The following is a 17,514-nucleotide window of genomic DNA, read 5'->3' as shown; positions in this document are numbered from 1 at the left end:
TGGATTAGACAAGGGGCAAAACAGCTTCCATAGACATTCTGAGAGTGCTGAATTGCTGTCTATATTCATGGTTGGCATAGTTGAAATTGAAATGAGATTGATGTAAGTGATTATAAACACTGGGAGGATGTAGGCACCACTAGGCTTAGAGAGAAACAGAATGCTGCATCTGTGTGTTCCCATCTGTTTTAGCAATTCACTTGCATGGATTTTAGATATTTAGACCATTCAGGGTAGTTAAAAGCCATGTAAACATGAATAATTCAGACTAAGTGGACTGTCCATTAAGTGTTTTATTCAGTTCCTCTGTCCCAAAGCACATGAGCCTTGAAGTTTAAGCCTTTGTATTATGTCTGGGACAACTTGAGGTACAAAAACTCAAGCATATACTGACACACACGCGCACACACACACACACACACACACACACACACACACACACACACACACACACACACACACATACACACCAATACCCTGAATCAAACGCAGAGTTTTTAAGAAGTTTAGAAAACACAAGGCACAATTTACTCATGTTTCCAATGATGTGAGACGCTGCACGAAGTTTAACTTAATTGTTAATGTGCTGCAGGGATGAAATTAATTGCACTGTTTTTTATGTAGAGTCACAAGTAAAAGCTGTTTATGAACTGTCAGCTCATTCTAAATTATTCAAAATTATGCATCTAATAATTCCCCTCTACAATGAATAATTGTGATCTCTAAAATAGATGTGATAAAACATATTTTACCATATGACACTGAAAAGAGAACGTAGTGATAGCAATAGAGCATGAATGAGGCACTCACAGCTATGATCTGGTCTCCCACATGAATACGTCCATCTTGGTCTACAGCACTATCTTTGGTTATACTCTTCACAAAAATACCAGAGGGCTCTAGGACGTAAGAACAAGTCACAAAATAAAAGAAATGAGAAAAGCAGGCATGTAGTGAGACAGGATATTCCTAGAGGATCAAAGGAACAAACAAACGAATGTTTTCCAGTGTGTTAAAACAAAGACCATGTTTGAAGTGTATTTCAAATGTTACATAACTCATTAACAATAATGTGCACATGGTGTTCTTCTGCCAAGTTTGAACAATGAAGACAACCAACGGCTCAACTTTGAACTCAAAATGTAGGATAATTCTTACCCAGTTCTGTATTGACTATCATAGGCTCTAAGAAAGGTTTATAGCCTGAACGACCTGTCTGTTGGTTGTTATTGGTTGTTATATTCTACTTGTCAAAGCAGAAGAGGGTTCCTGTATTTTCTTGTTGTGGACAGACAATATTGAATTGTATTGTACATTACTATATCATTCGGTAGGTGATTTGTTAGCAAATAACCAAAATGCACCCTCCTTGTCAACTTATTCGGTCAACAACACTCATTCTTGATTAAGATCCAGCCCATGATAACATATATTATTAATCGATTAATCATTTGGAACTTGTAATTTGATGGCTAAGGCAAATCTGCCATCTCTCACCTAAATTTTTATCTCCAACATAGCCTGCAATGGTGATCCCCAATCCCTGGGCGTTCTTGGTCAACCTAACATCAAAAGCTTCAGCCTCCTCTTCCTCATAGCCCTGTTGAGAAAGACATTAGAATGACAGACCAATGCCACCTGATTAAAAAGTTACAGCAAAAACTAACAAATATGGGCATTATGAAAACTCAAGTCATGGCACTTCAGTTTCCCAACTCCTCCACACGGTAACAAACATTCATTCCACAACTTTCCATCAGCACTGAACTCTATGATTAATGAGCACTCTGAACATGTCAGCCACCCAAAAATACAGCTAATGTGTTTGATGATGAAAGGGTATATTATGCATCAGTCAAAGAGTGAGTCACTGAAATGCATTCATGTGTAAATAGGGGCTGAGTGTTGATAATAGCCCTGAAATCACTGTTGGTAAGTGCTGTTTGTAAGGAAGTAATGCAGTCTCTGCTCTACAAAGTCTGAGTCACAGGTGTAACCTGTAATTCTAATTTCCTTTATTCTAGACCTAGGCTGTCAAAAAAAGACACATAGATGGAAATGGAGATGAAAGACCTGAACTTTGGGGCTGATGTGTTTCTGATGTAAGTGCATTTTATGTGTGATCTCTGAGTGTGTGTAATATATATAGTAATCAATCATTGTCTTGCCAGGTGAGTATAGAGAATCGATTTTTCTCGAGGGATATTCAAACTCCTGATATTAAACTGAATGTGACACAGTGCCTGATTCCAAAATCAATAGAGGGAAGGTATACTTCGGCTGTCTTATAAAGGGGTCTTTGCACGGGAGAAGAGGCAGAGCATAGTGTCAATTTGTGTGTATGTCAAGATGGCAGAGAGGGTGTTTTAAACTAACTGGTCCTGATCCAAACAACCACTGAAAAGAAAAAACAGATAACAGCCAGACCTGACCAGGAATGTGTTGTGAGTCTTTAGCAAATACCATGGCAACCAGCTCATTCCATCATCTATGCATAAAGTGGTGTGGAAGTTCGGCTCAGTGGGAAACTGGCAAACAGTGAAGTGCTGTCTACGTGACATGAGGGAGGATCACAAAAAAGTCAAAGCTGCAAATGTCGACAAAATCATCTTAAAGCTACCAGATGCACAGTGTAAAATGGCCTAGTTTTGAAAAAAAAAATATCACTCAAAAATCATCTGTATAAAGTTTCTTACTCTAAGAGATACAGTGGCTCCTATGGATCTCCCTCCCACAGTGTTAAGATGATCATACCAGGTGGATAAAGCATGCCTTTGGAAATTTATCATGATTAATTCTATGCTTAATTTTAGGCTCAGCTACTGCATTTTTTTTTAGCCGGTTCAGCTGGGTAAAGACTGTGTAAGAAGCCTACACTGCACATTACAAAGTACACTTATGAAAGTTTATTTGGGCTGCCCCAAATGTCATAACACAGACTAAGGGCTCTAGTTTCGCAGACCTGGCGAGGCGGGGGCGTAGCGCAGATGCGCTTCGCCAACTGGGTGTGGCCAGGCGGATTTTCCAAGTTTGGCATGCCATGCTCGGTGGCGCAAGTACTCCGCCGTCCCTCCTACCGGCGCAAGGGAGGAGAGAAGGCGTGGAGTGGGTTTGACACAGCCGATTCACATTTAACCAATCAAATGAGCCCCTGTCCTCGCCTTTAAAATGCGCTGCGCGAAGGCGTAATGAAAGTTTACACAACAGACAAGGAGGTCTACTGCCACAGGCGGAGCGGAGCCCAGGAGACAGGCGTGGAGCGGAGACCGGCGAGCAGTGCGGACACGTCACCAAAACCTCACAGGCAGGCTTCCGGAATGTCAGGCACATGAACGATGCAATAAATACCGACAAAAAACACTATTCAATGCTACGATCACAATCAGCACATACATATATCTCCATATCAACTGTCCCATCACCACTGATGTCAGATCAAAGGAGATTGGCACCGTTTATGCTGATTGTGAGGTTTTGGTGATGTGCGCCAGTCAGCCAAACTTCCACTGCGCCAGCCACGGGTTGTTTCAGATGACGAGCTTTTGGCGCACCTCAGCGAAGCCTTTTGGCACGAAACTGTCACTGCGCCAAGCTGAATCAGTTGACACCTCCCCCCGCTGCGCCGCCACTCCCATCTCGGCGCACGTCCGTCTGCGAAACTTGGAAACTGTCCGCCTCTCCCGTTTCGCCGGTCGAAACTAGCTCTGCGCGGGGTTCGCCTCACTGCGCCACCCCGCGCTGCGCCAGGAAACTAGAGCCCTCAGAATGAATTGTGATTTCAGAAAGAACATTTGAATAATCAGTCCAAGCAATGGGGCAACTTGTTCTAAATAATAAGCATTAAAATTCTACATTCCTAAACTTGGGTTTAAATGTCAACCTAATAAACAAATGTCTAAATTTTCAAATAGCTAAGGCCAGCGCTAGAATATATCCTGTGTATCAAACTCTCATATACTGTACGTCTTGATGTGATGACGCAATGACACAGTAAACCCACTCACCAGTTGTTCACTGACAGTGGGCAGCATCACTGGCATGACTGCAGTGACAGAAGGATTCTCGTCCACAGGACCCCTGGTGACGACCAACTTCACTCTGTTGCCACACTGCCGAAGGACCTGGGCCACCTGCTCGCTGCCCATGCCGTACAGGTCTGTGTCACCAATCCTCAGGATGTGGTCCCCACTGTGCAGGCGGCCGTCCTGACATGGACAAGGCAAGTTACAGTTAAATTATTAATGAACAGTTATATTCAAAGTGTTATGAATGATTCCTTTTAGCATGGGTGGTTTCAGTGGAAATCAAGCCCCTGAAGAAGACTGTAACAATCAATGCTTATTGAGCACTGATGCTAGAAAACCTATAGGCTTGCTGAGAATCAAAAAAAAAAAAGGACAACACAAGACTGAGTGACAAATAATTGTGGTATTGTGCTGAATATCAGTATATTCACCTGACTGGACTCCATCATACTTTGCAGTTTTCACTATGCAAACAATACTTAACTCTTCTGAGAGAATTAAGTGAGAAAGAATAAAGATGCATCCATGCATTCACCTGATCAGCGATGCCTCCTGGAAGGATGGTTTTGACGATGACCCCAGTGGTCTTTCCTCCCACAATGCCGAAGCCAAGGCCGGTGCCATCATTTACCAGCTCAATGGTCTCCACATGCTGCCACTGGGTTAAGCGAGAGAGAAGCAGCAATATGACAATTGAGGAGTCACATTTTAGACATTTTAGCTCCCAAACCATTAAAATAATAAAGAAACAAACAGCCAAAAAAATTATGTCTGGATTAGTTTTACAGTTATTTTTAATCAAGGTATTGTAACCACCTTCGGTTCTGTACTGAATTGCAGAGGACCAGAAAGTATAATACTGCGCTGGCTGTACTATGTATTTTACTAATACATGGTACTGCCACACAGGGCTGCAGGACACAACAGAACTGTTGTCATGGAAAACCGTATCTGTATGAGCATGTGTGCACATATGTGTGAATGTGATGTTTCCATATCATGCGCTTTATTTATGTGAAAACAAGCACGAGAGTATTCTTCCTGCATATCATTACTACACATGTAAATCATTGGATGTATTGCCTAGTGTGCATGTGTGCATACATGTGCTAACTTTCAGTGGCTTGGCACTGGTGTGTGAATATATTTATACCGCGCTGGAGTTGGCAGACAGAGTGCTGGCAGCAGACGGGGTGCGGGACACCACAGGGCTGGCCAACTGAGGTATTGGCCCCCTAGCCACTGTGAGCTGTACCCTCTCTGAGGCACTCTGCAGGATGGCTATGGCCTGCTGGTGGGTCACTGTCTGGTCCAGGGGCTGCCTGTTTATGGCCAAGATCTGATCGGCCTCTTTCAGCTTCCCATCACTGTATAGAAAGGGAGCATGTGATAAGTGGCTGAGGGAGGGGTACAATGAATAGGGGGGCTAGAGTCTTTACAATTTTATCTAGAACTGTCTTTTAAGTAAATATTGATATACCTGATTAGTGATATTTGAGATACAGTATATTATATAGCATGCCCACTGTCTATGACTACTTGAGGTATACATTAACTTAGAAGTGCACAATGTAAAATCGACAACACTCAACTGACAAAATTGTGGAATAAGCATGAAATTTGATGGATCTACACCGACTGAGTCTACATGGTTGAGAAATAGTGTCTACATCTTGCACTACAGTGTCTTCTGTTGATCCAAAGGGTGTGTCAGCTCCCAAAAAGCACACTTGATCATAGAAAAATATATAGCATACGCCTGCACATGGGATGAAAAAAGAACCTATACAGGAGATTATTCAAAATATGTGCATATTTTCTTTCTTTAACCGCATTGCCAACGTAGTGCAAACGCCAAATAGATAAATTTGCCTGACTTGAGAACAGCATGAGCCAACACATGCCAAAACAAGCTGATTAAAGAAAAAAAAATCCTATTCAGCCTCTTTTTTTCACACCAAGTCTACTGTATCTCAATCTACATACACAGTTCTCATTGTCATTAAGTCTCATTGATGCTTATTGCAAGTTTTGGTCGGTTAAATCTAAATTGTTCTTAGTTCAGTCAGCCCTCACTTTTGCATAGTACACCTTTATACAGTTCAGATAAATTATCATTGTCTCAGCAAATTACCCATGTGAGCTAAGATGTAAACAGGTTTCTGGCCAGATTATGTCTTATCCTGCTCATATAAGGCTACATGGGCTTGTACTTTTTAGTTTTGGTTCCCAGGCCCATAATTTTCCAATGATGTTCCATAACTCAGTCACAGCGCTTCCATGACCTAAAAATGTTATTTCTTCATGGTTTGTTAATGTTGTTTTTCAGCCCAGAAAAGTTCTAAAGGGGTAAACAGTCTGGTTTCCTCTAGAGCTGGGCTTATTGTGGAGAAGTGAACTATGTTTCCTAATTCTTCCTGACTTACCAAGATAATTTATCAACACCCTGACTTTCCCTGTCTAGAATAGGCCTATGTCTTTCTAAATTCCATGACCTGCAGTGAAAACACTAACCAGCTCTAAGCGACTTTTACCCTAAAGCTAACTGGAATGATGAATTTTTATGATATAATCCTTAAGTATTATTGTTTTTAAGGATTTTTGGCTTGTTGATGCTTCTGTACCAGTGAGCCACACTTCCTGGTTGAATCTCCTGTATGAAGATGCCAAGCTCCCCGCGGTTCTCGCTCTTCAGGCCCACCACGCTAAAGCCCAGACCCCCTGCCACTGGCTTCAGAAGCTCCACATGAGTCACATAGCGTCCCTGTGTTATATTGAAAGATACAAACACACACACACAAACACACATACATGCAGCTTAACCCCTTGCTGCTTTGCTGTAGTATCAAAGCCATAGGCAGTCCTTACAAGTCTATTTGAAGTGTCTCAAGAGAGAGGGGCGCTGTGTGCAGTCTGATGCTCTCGTCTTTGAATGTCTTTGGATAGTTAGTTTGAGTTAAACAAGACCTGTTTGAGGTAATCAAGAGGTGTTTACAGATGAGGTGCTGAATTCTATGAGGGTGAAAATTATCAAAACATTCTAAGGCAGCAGTAGTAAATCTGCTGGGACCTCAGAAATAGACTTGAAGAGAGCAAAAAGTAAATATATTATCTTATCATTACACTGGTATTTACCTCAATGAAAGGACACAAACGGAACTAGTGATTGTTTCTGTTTCGCAGCTGACCATACCTGTGCCATAGAGTGAATAATGTGATCAAATTCTTCAGCTGATAGCTTGCCATTCATGTGTGGAACAGCTGAGATATCTGGGTAGGAAAGGTGGCTGCCATTGGGCTTTGCTGCTATGGCAGGGTCGCCAAGATCTCCACCAAGTGATGATGGGATACTTCCCTGAAAACATAAGGACAAAGACACACAGTAAATGCAATGGAAAACTGCATATGTTTTGCTGAGGGACAATGCCACTAAGACCTGTCATTCTGACCTCAATAAGAGGTAAAATACACAACTGTCACATAGCATCTGCATCTAAAACAGTGTTGTATTGTGTGTTTGGTTTTCCAGTTCACAATGCTGTATAATAGCTGCGAATTTTACCCAAGTGCTCCTAGTAATTACTAGAGATAACCCGACCAAAGACAATTAAAAGTTTGGACTAAAAAACATCATGACTCATATTATCCCAACTGTGAACGTAAACATTTAGCAAGTTTAATTTTGGATACCAAAACCTTGAAGTCTGTGTGTCTAAAAGCATTGGGATGCCAGATAGTGTGTTATTCCAACATGATTAGCTGGATCTATGGCAGCCTAATCCTTTAGGAGATAATAGCTCTTAGCTGATGTTCCAACAATGACTCTGCTCCAAATACAATATTTCTATCATGGTGGGAGAAAAAAGCATCACTGGCCATCTGGATGCCTTAATATGCTTGGGTTTTAATTACTGCAATGACTTTACTTGTGTGACAGATGAATTACATGAACGAGACAACTATATAAAAGAGTGTTTTTCGATTTCATTAGCCAAAGGGCATAATGTTTATGACCGCCGAAATTCGATTCAAAAGGACAGACATAATGCATAGCAATCATTTTATAAACACTCCATTTGGCATATGGCATCGTCAAGCTAAAGCTGTCCTTTTGAACTTGTGCATTCACATCACTTGACTGTAAAACTTTCAGAGCTTTAGAAACACATACTGTAATTTATGCCATCTTTATATACAACTCAAGATTAGTCCTTGTAAACAAACCCTGGATATGTTAGCACTGTACATTGCAAAGAAAACCCTATGGGCTAGGCTAAGTTAGTGTAGCATGCTGCTAAGTTGCTGTCCTCATGCATGAGCTTTGTTAGCAGGGGCCTGGCTAAGAGGATTAAAGTTCCAGTTTGGGTCTTGCACATTTAAGAAATTGTTTCTGCCCCACTTCACACAGTGGCGGCGGCCTCTTTCTCATTGGAGAGCAGGCCTCATCACCATAGCGACATGAGCTGCGCAAGGCCTAACTAGGAGAGCCAAAGGACAGTGTGTGTGTGTGTGTGTGTGTGTGTTTGTGTTTACATGTTTAGCTCTTGTTTCACAACGAAACACAAAACGTATCCTGTCTCCAAATTGGTTGTGCTTAAGGTGGTCAAAAAAGTGCTGTTGGGCTTGGAAGCTCTATGACAAACTGAAATGAAACTCAGATATTTGTTGTAATTTCTGAAATGCCTCTTCTCAAAGTAGAAGAGGTTTTGCGAGAGATCTGAGGAGAATTCATGATTAATGATTCCTTGAAACATTATGTTTAGTAAAATACACACACACACACACACACACACACACAGTTTTGATATAGTTACAATACACATGGGAATGTAGCACTTCTGAAATAAGCTAAATCTCTGGCACACTAAAATACCAGCAGGGTTTTTATAATCTGAATTCCACAAGGGGTACAAAAGCTCCAGCATCCCTGCCTCCCACTGCATAACTCACATACTTTTACTCTGTCTCAAGCACTTACTGTGGCCCCTTTGCACATATCCACCGTGACTTAAGAGCTCTTTTCTTATGCTCAAATGTTCCATTCTCAAAAGGGTGAACCAACCTCAGAAGAGTCCCTGGCTTTGACCAACTATCTCTGCCCATGTAACAATATAATATCTGGCTCATATGAACCCTGACAGCAATGTGGCCACAGCAACACGATTGGGGATGGGGATTGAAAGACTGTGGGCAGAGACAGGGGTCTGGACACAAGCCCAAAACACAGAATCAGTGAGGTCACCCAGGAAAGCAGAAAGCAAAGGGCAGTAGGAGTGCTGGACAGTAGCACTTGCATGGAATATGGAAAATACTCTGACCTTAAAGACATATGGGCAATGCAGGGATTTAAATCTATCTCAGGAGTACTTTGTGATGTTCTGGTTATCATGCAACCACTGAAAACAGGCAGAATACAACTCAATTTTATCTTTGAAACATGCTCTTCCTGTGCTCTGGGACATTTTGGTCTGTATTTATGACCACTCAGTATTACCAATCATTCATCTTGCCCTCTAATCTTTAACATCACTCTGACACACAGGACAGGATGTTGACTGGATAATGGGGATAAGAGGACAGTTTCTCTTCTCAGACTGTTTGCATGATTATAATATAAAGCTCTTTGGAATATTACAGTTACAAAAAAGTGTGCTGGTACAGTATTTGTTGACTGAGTCAACGTTCTTGTCTTGGCTTTCCGTTTTTTTGATTTAAGCTTTGCAGTTTGGTTTATCCTCATGCATAGAGATGCAAACACTAAATAACAGTCTTTGTAGAAAGTCCTTTCAACCAATATCGAGTCTTATGGTAACGTTTCACCTTTGAGAATTTACTTGAACCAATATCTGAGGTGCATCACTCGATTAGTTATCAAGGAAATTCTATTTTGCAGTGAATTCTTAGTTTATGAAGTGTTTCCCCTCTCAACTCAGAGCTAAGTGAAGGTAAAGGTTAAGTTTACTCACATTCTCGCCCCTTAGACCCACTTTATGACCTTTCATGAGGCCTTAGTATGCTGGGAACCACACATCACTCATCCACATTCAGCCAAGAGGACATCCTCATGTAAATGTAACTTGTTCACTGTCCCCTGGCTAAGTTTAGAATGATAAATACCTCATTATTTACAAATTTAAAAATTACAAAACTGTTTTAAATTTTAAATTTCAGTGGATGAAACAGTCTTATAATTGTCTTTATCACTTTATTACAGATACCTGAGATGACATTTGCAAATTATAGAACAGTGACAAAAAGCATGCTGTTCAAGGACCAGTATCACTTATGCTCATGTAAACTCCTGCTGTAGAGGTAAGGCTGATCCCAGATCAAGAACCGAAGAGTTTTATTGCAAAATGTTAGAGTTAGAGTTAAAGAGTTTATAAACTCTGATTTGAATCCACAGTTAGGCCTATATTCACTAAAGAAACACATGCTCTAATTGGAGACAATGGCTTTTCTTTTTTCTTCTGAGGTGTGAGAAAAATCCTACAGCAGAATTGCTAATGTATTCTAAAAAAAAAAAAAAATACTATTGACAAAAAGTTGGATCAATTCAGAGCATTTCATATAAGTTCAGGTTGAATTCTATTCTATTCTTCTCATTTCTTTCAGCAGATGATTGATGCTAGTCAAACAGAATTGATAACCAGTGGACTGATGCAATGGATGAATCGCAAGAAACAAACATGATGTTCATGATTCAATGAGACCAAAGGTTTAAGGGGCAGTGCTGTTAATAAATTTTGTTAACCACAGCCTTAAGGAGGACAGGAGGGCAACATTGCATGCAAGAATGTATATAGGCATGTTGCTGGTGGGGCTACCTGGTCTTTGAGGTGCTGGACGGACTTCTGCAGGGCCAGGATCTGGTGGAAGAGGGGGCTCTGCAGCACTGACTTGAGCAGGCTGAGTTTCTCCTCTGTGGGCACCTCCCCCCGCTCCTTTAGTTTGGCCTGGAGACGCTCCACCGCCTGCAAGGCACGCTGTGTATCTGCAGGCCGTCACATATTTCAGTGACAGCACCGGCCAGAGTGAGAGAGCAGAGGGAAGGAGAAAAAGACACAGGGAGATAGATGTGAAGAGAGGTGAGGGGTGGAGGGATGAGGACACAGACATGTCAGTACGTGGGCAGAAACAGTGAAACAGGGAAGGGTGTTTTGAACTACCCTCATTTATTTATATAAATGCCCTCAGTCAGTGTAGCCCAATTTTAGGTTAAATCATTTTTTAATCTGGCTTGCCTTCAACTTGCAGAAATGAAATTTTGCTCATGTTTAGCAATGTATATGAGGATGAGGGATAAAGAGAGAGAGAGATAGCGAGAGAGAGAGACACAGAAAGAACGAGCAATAGAAAGCCACATTTTGCCACTCATAAGCTTAGCTAAGGTTGGCAGAGCTTACAATATCAGAATCATGTACCTTCAGGTTTTGCATCTAAAAAGAAAATTTAAAAAAAAGAGAAAGAGAGAGAGAGAGAGAGAGAGAGAAAGAAAAACTCAATTTTCAATGCACCGTTCACTTTCAGAATAGCAATGTTTCCTCTTTTTGCCTTTGAGTAAATGCTGGCTTGCACAAGGCCCAGAATAGGTATCAGAAGGGGGGGAGGCAGACAGAATAGAGCCCTCCACAGTTTGCTTGCTGGACCCTGCATAAGCCCCACAATCAACCAACTCAAGCCCACACTCCTGCTCTCCACAGAGCGGCTTGTTAGTGAGGATGGGCCAGCCTAACATCATTTGAACAAAAACGAAGCAATTTCCGAGGCTCACCAACTGTGACTAACACCTAATAGGGCGTGCACAAGGTCCAAAGCATTTTTTACACCGAGAAGCCTGATTCTCCGAACAGAGGCTGTAAACAAGCCAGTAATGCTGGAGCCATGGCAGAGAGAATTTTCTGTTTGCCACTGGTACCGCGTGGGTAACTGTACTGTTGTTTTGGTTGCCCTTGCCTTAGTGTGCATAATGAGTTATAATAATAACAGTAAATACAACCACAGTATGGTGTATATGTGTGTGATTATGTGTGTGCATGTGTGTTTTATGAGGGATAGTGTGGTTTTGGGACAAGGCAGAAATATGGCACAGATAACTGCAGGCCTGACCCTATGGCAGGGCCTGTTTCAGCTCATTGGCAGATGGGCATGGGAATAAAATCACATTCTGTTGTTACCGTGCAAAACCCATGAGCCAAACACATGCTTTTGTGACTTAATCATTAAAATCTTCATCCTCTAAAGAACCAAAGTTTCCTCAACCATGGACTTCCAACAACAGAAAATGTGATATAATGTTAACATCTTAAAATAAGGGATGACTTACCCATTGTTTCAATCATTTTGAGGACTGTAAATGAATGTGATCCTTGTCCATTAAAAATAGCTTATTACTCTTCCCTTTTTCAAGGCCTGCGAAGTAAAACACAATGTGTCACACAACAACTTAAAACAACACACTCCAAGTGGGAGGAAATGCTATGGCACAGGCTTTGTTAGCAGTTTCCAGGGCTGCATGATAGCGATTAAAATAAATAAATAAATAAATAAATAAATAAATACATAAATAAATAAACACACACATAGCAAGAGAGTATGTTTGTTAAAAAAAAAAAAAAGAGATCACATTGCTTAACATTTAAAGTGTTTGAAAAAATGATAAAGATTTCATTTTTTGATAATGTACAATTTGAATTATAGGGAAGCTGCCAGAAACTGGGCCCAGCACCACCCACCACCCTGATAAAGTAACTGCAGCCTCTTGCAATTTGGAAAATTGACTACATCATAACATATATTTTTTTTACTTTTTTTATTCATTTTTATTCATTGTGCAGCCCCAGCACATCCTTCGATGGTGAGCAGATTCACTCATACAATATTTAATTAATTTCACAACACACTCTTGATTTACAGGAAGCAAGAGGAATACCAAGAAAGCCTCATCCTCCTTTGAAGCCAACTTCTTAAAAGTCCTCTATTCTAAAGGTCAACATGGAACGGATTTACTTCCTTGCTGTTGATTGAGCCCTTATTAGACTCTTAGAATGCTTCACCAAAATATATCACCGCCAGATCACAGTACTGAAGAATTGCAGGCTATTTGCAGAGTGTAGTCATGCAGTAGGACTTTACAAACAGACTACTATTGGGCATACATCAAGGTTGTTAGGTCCCTTATATTTGACTAATGCTCTTATTGATGGATTAACACTTGGCAATTCCCATTCCTGGCAACTTCATTAAGTACCTTTGGCAGTGGTTTTCTGAGATGTCTGCAGCTGGCATACTGTTGAAATTTGAACCAGTACTTCTTCCTGAAAGTTCTTTAAGTGATTGGTAATCAGTTACCTGAAACTAAAGCATAAGACTGCTCTTACATGATAAATTTGTATATTGTGTTTCTTTTTTCCCTCTTAAATGGAAAATGATAAGGACTATTGTTGGCTGAGTAATTTCAAAACTCGGGCTCATGACCCCAAGTCTGAACTATTTTATTTGAACAATGAACAGGAAGGCCTCATATGAATAAAAAAATTGCATTTAAGTTACTTAAGTTACAGGTATGCATAGACACAAGTGCAAGCATAGTCTTTAAGAGTCTGAAGATTTTATTAACTTTTTTTGACATATCATAACTCCAAAAATATTTCTATCATAACACAAGTAGATACATGCCGTACATGTATTGTATTTTACATGGATAGCAATGCATGTAAAACTCAGGTGTAACTGTCACATGGTAGCACGTGCCGCTGTTAATGGATTAGGCCTTTAAGACCTGATGAACACATATCAAGATGGTTATGGCCTTTGTATTACACTAATACTCTTATTAACGAACTGCCATCCTCCAATTGCAATTCCTGCAAACTTCATGACTGACCTTAGAAGCATGCAATGTCTAAGGCACACATTACACAATTTAAGGAGATTGGTTAGATAATTAAAGGCCCTGATTCTTAGAATAGCATGACTCATGGCACAAGATCACCTCTATGCTAGTTTGTTTATGTTTACTTTACTGGAGTATTTGTCAGTTTACTGGCATATTTATTTAGCAGTTTTGGTTTTTGCCCTCAAACTGGCTGAATGACATTTAATGCAAGAGTCATTTGTATTTTGAGTCTGTCATTGCTTAAGTTTGTTTACTTTATGTGAGGGTTAGGGTTATGTTTGTAAACACTACAAGTGGACAGTAGCCTACTCTAATAGCCTAATTTTTAAAATCATAAGCCACAGACAGACTGTTTCCAACACTTTGATCATATTTGTTGCATCACTACATCAGCATACTCAACCAGTATGGATGCTATGCATGGATGCACTGCATCCATGTCAATCAACTATGCACACTGGATTTCAGTCCCAGGGGAAACTGTACACACCCTCATCTCTAATGAAAAATCACAGATATTGCTATATTATTCCTATCACTTAATTTTGAATCATTTTTGTCTCATGTGCTGCTACTACAGCATTACTACAATCGTATCAAACAATATAAAAATGTATAGTTTTGCAGTGATATTGGCACAGTACTCTCCTAATTACCAATGCGTTGGGCCTATGTTTTTTTGTAAGGGAGGGAAGGATACGGGTGATTCACTTTTTCAAGTGCATTTATTCCTCAGTTAAAAACGCACCGACTCGTCATGATTCATGGCTGAGCTATTATGTTCCTATGGGACAGACTATAAATAGGCTAATATACGAGGTTGTTTTGATCAGCAACTTCCACAAAACACATGATATTAACCCCAAGGTGTCATGCGCTTTGCTGAACGTGACCGCAAAATAACCCCCAAAATAAGCGGCTGACAATAGCATTTAGTCATGCAGACCCCCCTCCAGAAAAACAAACAATATAACGTTAGGCTATCGGTCGAGCAATTCCTCGTCATATATCGCCCCTGTGGTCTACGCAACAGTCAGCTCTATTAATATGAAGTTTTAGCTGAATATAGACCTACGCTTGTTGTGAAGTAAATCCAGCCTAGTTATATACGTGTTATTATTTTGAATGTACTCTCCAAGGCACTCAACGCAATCCGCTTTTCTCAACTCCTCCTCCTTCCCATCTCATCCATGGAGCAAGGAGCAACAGGCTTCCGACGAGACAACAAAGAACTTAGATTATATCCCAGTTTGAATGCCGAAAACACGTACAGCGCCTGTTTAAATTCAGTATCTAACATCTTTTTTTAAAAAAAAATGTGACAATAAAAATTTAAACCATTTTCGGTCTCGTTTTACTTTTAAAGTGACCCAACGCGACAACAGGCGTCTCACAACGTTGCCCCCTCTTAATCGACATCGCAGCTCGCACAACTGACGCTTGCGACGCGGTACTTTTAACACATTTTCCAAACGTTGGCTAACATTTCTCCTGGCGAAAGTTGTTTAAAATAAAAAAAGACTTCGACTTACATAGGCGTTGACCCTTACTTTCCCAGTGGAGAGTGTGTTATCCTGTGGTAGTCCGGCTAACGGCACACTAGACGGCGCACAGACAACGGCTTAAAGAGAGGGGCGTAGTGTAACTCGATCCTCTATGGACATTTTCAGCGGTAGCGACACACACGGTTGAGTTGGGGTTGAAGCGCCGCTTGCTGGCTGCCATGACAACTAGGCCTGGGGGACAGCCTCAGCTCTGGCTCATACCTGCAATCGCGACTACAGCCACAGCATATACTTTTAAATTAAAGCCACTTAATCCAAATCTGGTGCAAATCTGTCCCGACACCAAGTAATTAAAAATCCAAAGGGGCTCGAGCCCTATTTGAGATTAAATTAGGTAATAAACAGTAGGAGGAAAGCACGGATGGTTGTACCACCTAAAAGTAATTAAGCAACCTTAACAAATTAATACACGCAAACTATACAGTCTTCCCCCGTTAAAAAAGTAAACCACATTTCATCCTCTCTTAGAAATTAAATTGTCCATTTGATCAGACGGACACTTTACTATGATCAACTATTTAGGAGTCCAAAATATGTATCCAGGTAGTGTACTTATACATTCACTCATATTACTGTAATTTAAGTAGCTTTTTGTGTAATTTTTTTTTTTGTTTGTTTGTTTGTTTGTTTTTTTTCTTGTTTTGTTTTGTTAGTTTTTGTATTTTTGGGGTGTGTGTGTGTGTGGGGGGGGGGGGGGGGGGGGCGGTTAAATTAGCATTTTTACTTTTACATAAGTACATTTTTGCTGATGCATTTAGCTACACTTCACTACACTCACTACATTCACTACAGGGTTAAGCCTGGGAATCTAGGCTCAAACTGGGGGGCCTTTCGCAGTAACTGGTCACTTATCAAAGGTTGGAGGAGTGATCTGTCCTTTCTTGTTTTGGTGCACTTTTTTTATTTTCATTTTCAAGCTTACCAGTTAAAAGAAGTTCAAACTTTGTGCTGTTGACTTTTTTTGAATTTCATTGGTAAAAAAAATTACATCTAAAAATATTATTGTTTCTAAAAAGTAAGTCAGTCATTTTGACTCTGAGCACATTTCAGATGAGTTGCTTTTTACTTTTACTTAAGTGGATCTTTACAGTAGTACCTCCACTTGAGTAAAATATCATCACAGTAACAATTCCTCTACCTGACTTGAAATTTCTGGTACTCTTCCAACCACTGATGATGCTTATATTTCAAATGTAAATCACTTTATTTTTACAGAAATACCAGAGTTCATGGAAAGTCTGCATTGCCTTCAACAGCCTAAATCATAATGTCTATCACACCTTTTCTCCATCCATAAATTTCGAGGGTGCTCAAGCAGTGAACGAGATTCTGACTTGTTAGAGTAACAATGAAATAGCATTTTGTTCTCTTGCTTCCCTAATTTTCCTGTTGGAACAAGATATCAAGGCAGAGCAGGACATAGGGACAGATCCTGCAAACATGCAAACCAAACGTATATCAATTAAGAAGAGAGAGGCAGTTTTATTCAAAAATTGGCAATGGTTTTATCGGCTAGAGTTTCACTTTTTATGTGCTTACTGTTACAGGATGAGGTCACCATTGTTTACAAGAAGTCATAGGATTTACAGATATAAGTAGAACAAAATGACAAAAAAAGTGTTTTGCTATTTATAGGTGTGGCAAAACTAGGTGTGGCATGTAAAAATAGTTTAGATGGTGAAAAAGTCATTTTCACTTCATTATGGCCATAAACTGGGCTCTTGCTCTTTAAGTTAATTAATTAATTAATTAGGTGAATTTTATTAGTATTTATTACGTATTATTATAATTATTATAATTGTGATTGTTTTATTGTTGTTGTTGTAGTTGTAGTAGTAGTAGCAGTAGTAGTAGTAGTAGTAGTACTACTAGTAGTAGTAGTAGTGGTTGTAGTAGCCGTAGTAGAAGTAGTAGTAGTAGTAGTCATAGTAGGAGTAGGAGTAGTAGCAGTAGCAATAGCATTTCAATTACAGAAGAAATTGGGAAACTGTTACAGCTGCCCCTGGTCTCCCCAACATGTTTGAGA

The 17,514-nt window shown here is 40.2% G+C and overlaps 1 protein-coding gene across 2 annotated transcripts in view; it reads right to left on the bottom strand.

Moving 5' to 3' along the window:
- mpdz (multiple PDZ domain crumbs cell polarity complex component) overlaps window positions 1-15,574 on the bottom strand; it is a 54,609-nt gene extending 39,035 nt beyond the window's left edge. Inside the window, exons 1-12 of one of the 2 annotated variants that reach the window (XM_030076912.1) lie at window positions 15,456-15,574; window positions 13,276-13,382; window positions 12,352-12,437; window positions 11,450-11,464; window positions 10,853-11,019; window positions 7,219-7,380; window positions 6,650-6,789; window positions 5,179-5,392; window positions 4,561-4,683; window positions 4,005-4,205; window positions 1,498-1,600; window positions 811-899 (exon numbers count right to left, since the gene is read on the bottom strand). In XM_030076912.1, coding sequence (XP_029932772.1) covers window positions 811-899; window positions 1,498-1,600; window positions 4,005-4,205; window positions 4,561-4,683; window positions 5,179-5,392; window positions 6,650-6,789; window positions 7,219-7,380; window positions 10,853-11,019; window positions 11,450-11,464; window positions 12,352-12,367 — 1,230 coding nt within the window. In that variant the 5' untranslated portion in view covers window positions 12,368-12,437; window positions 13,276-13,382; window positions 15,456-15,574. The remainder of the gene's footprint in view (window positions 1-810; window positions 900-1,497; window positions 1,601-4,004; window positions 4,206-4,560; window positions 4,684-5,178; window positions 5,393-6,649; window positions 6,790-7,218; window positions 7,381-10,852; window positions 11,020-11,449; window positions 11,465-12,351; window positions 12,438-13,275; window positions 13,383-15,455) is intronic. The other variant, XM_030076913.1, reaches the window with a different exon arrangement.
- Window positions 15,575-17,514: the final 1,940 nt, after the last annotated feature.

This window comes from Myripristis murdjan, chromosome 18, assembly GCF_902150065.1.
Source record: "Myripristis murdjan chromosome 18, fMyrMur1.1, whole genome shotgun sequence".
NCBI lineage: Eukaryota > Metazoa > Chordata > Actinopteri > Holocentriformes > Holocentridae > Myripristis > Myripristis murdjan.
Note: the sequence above shows the minus strand (reverse complement) of the source record. Positions and strands in the feature narration are given on the sequence as shown.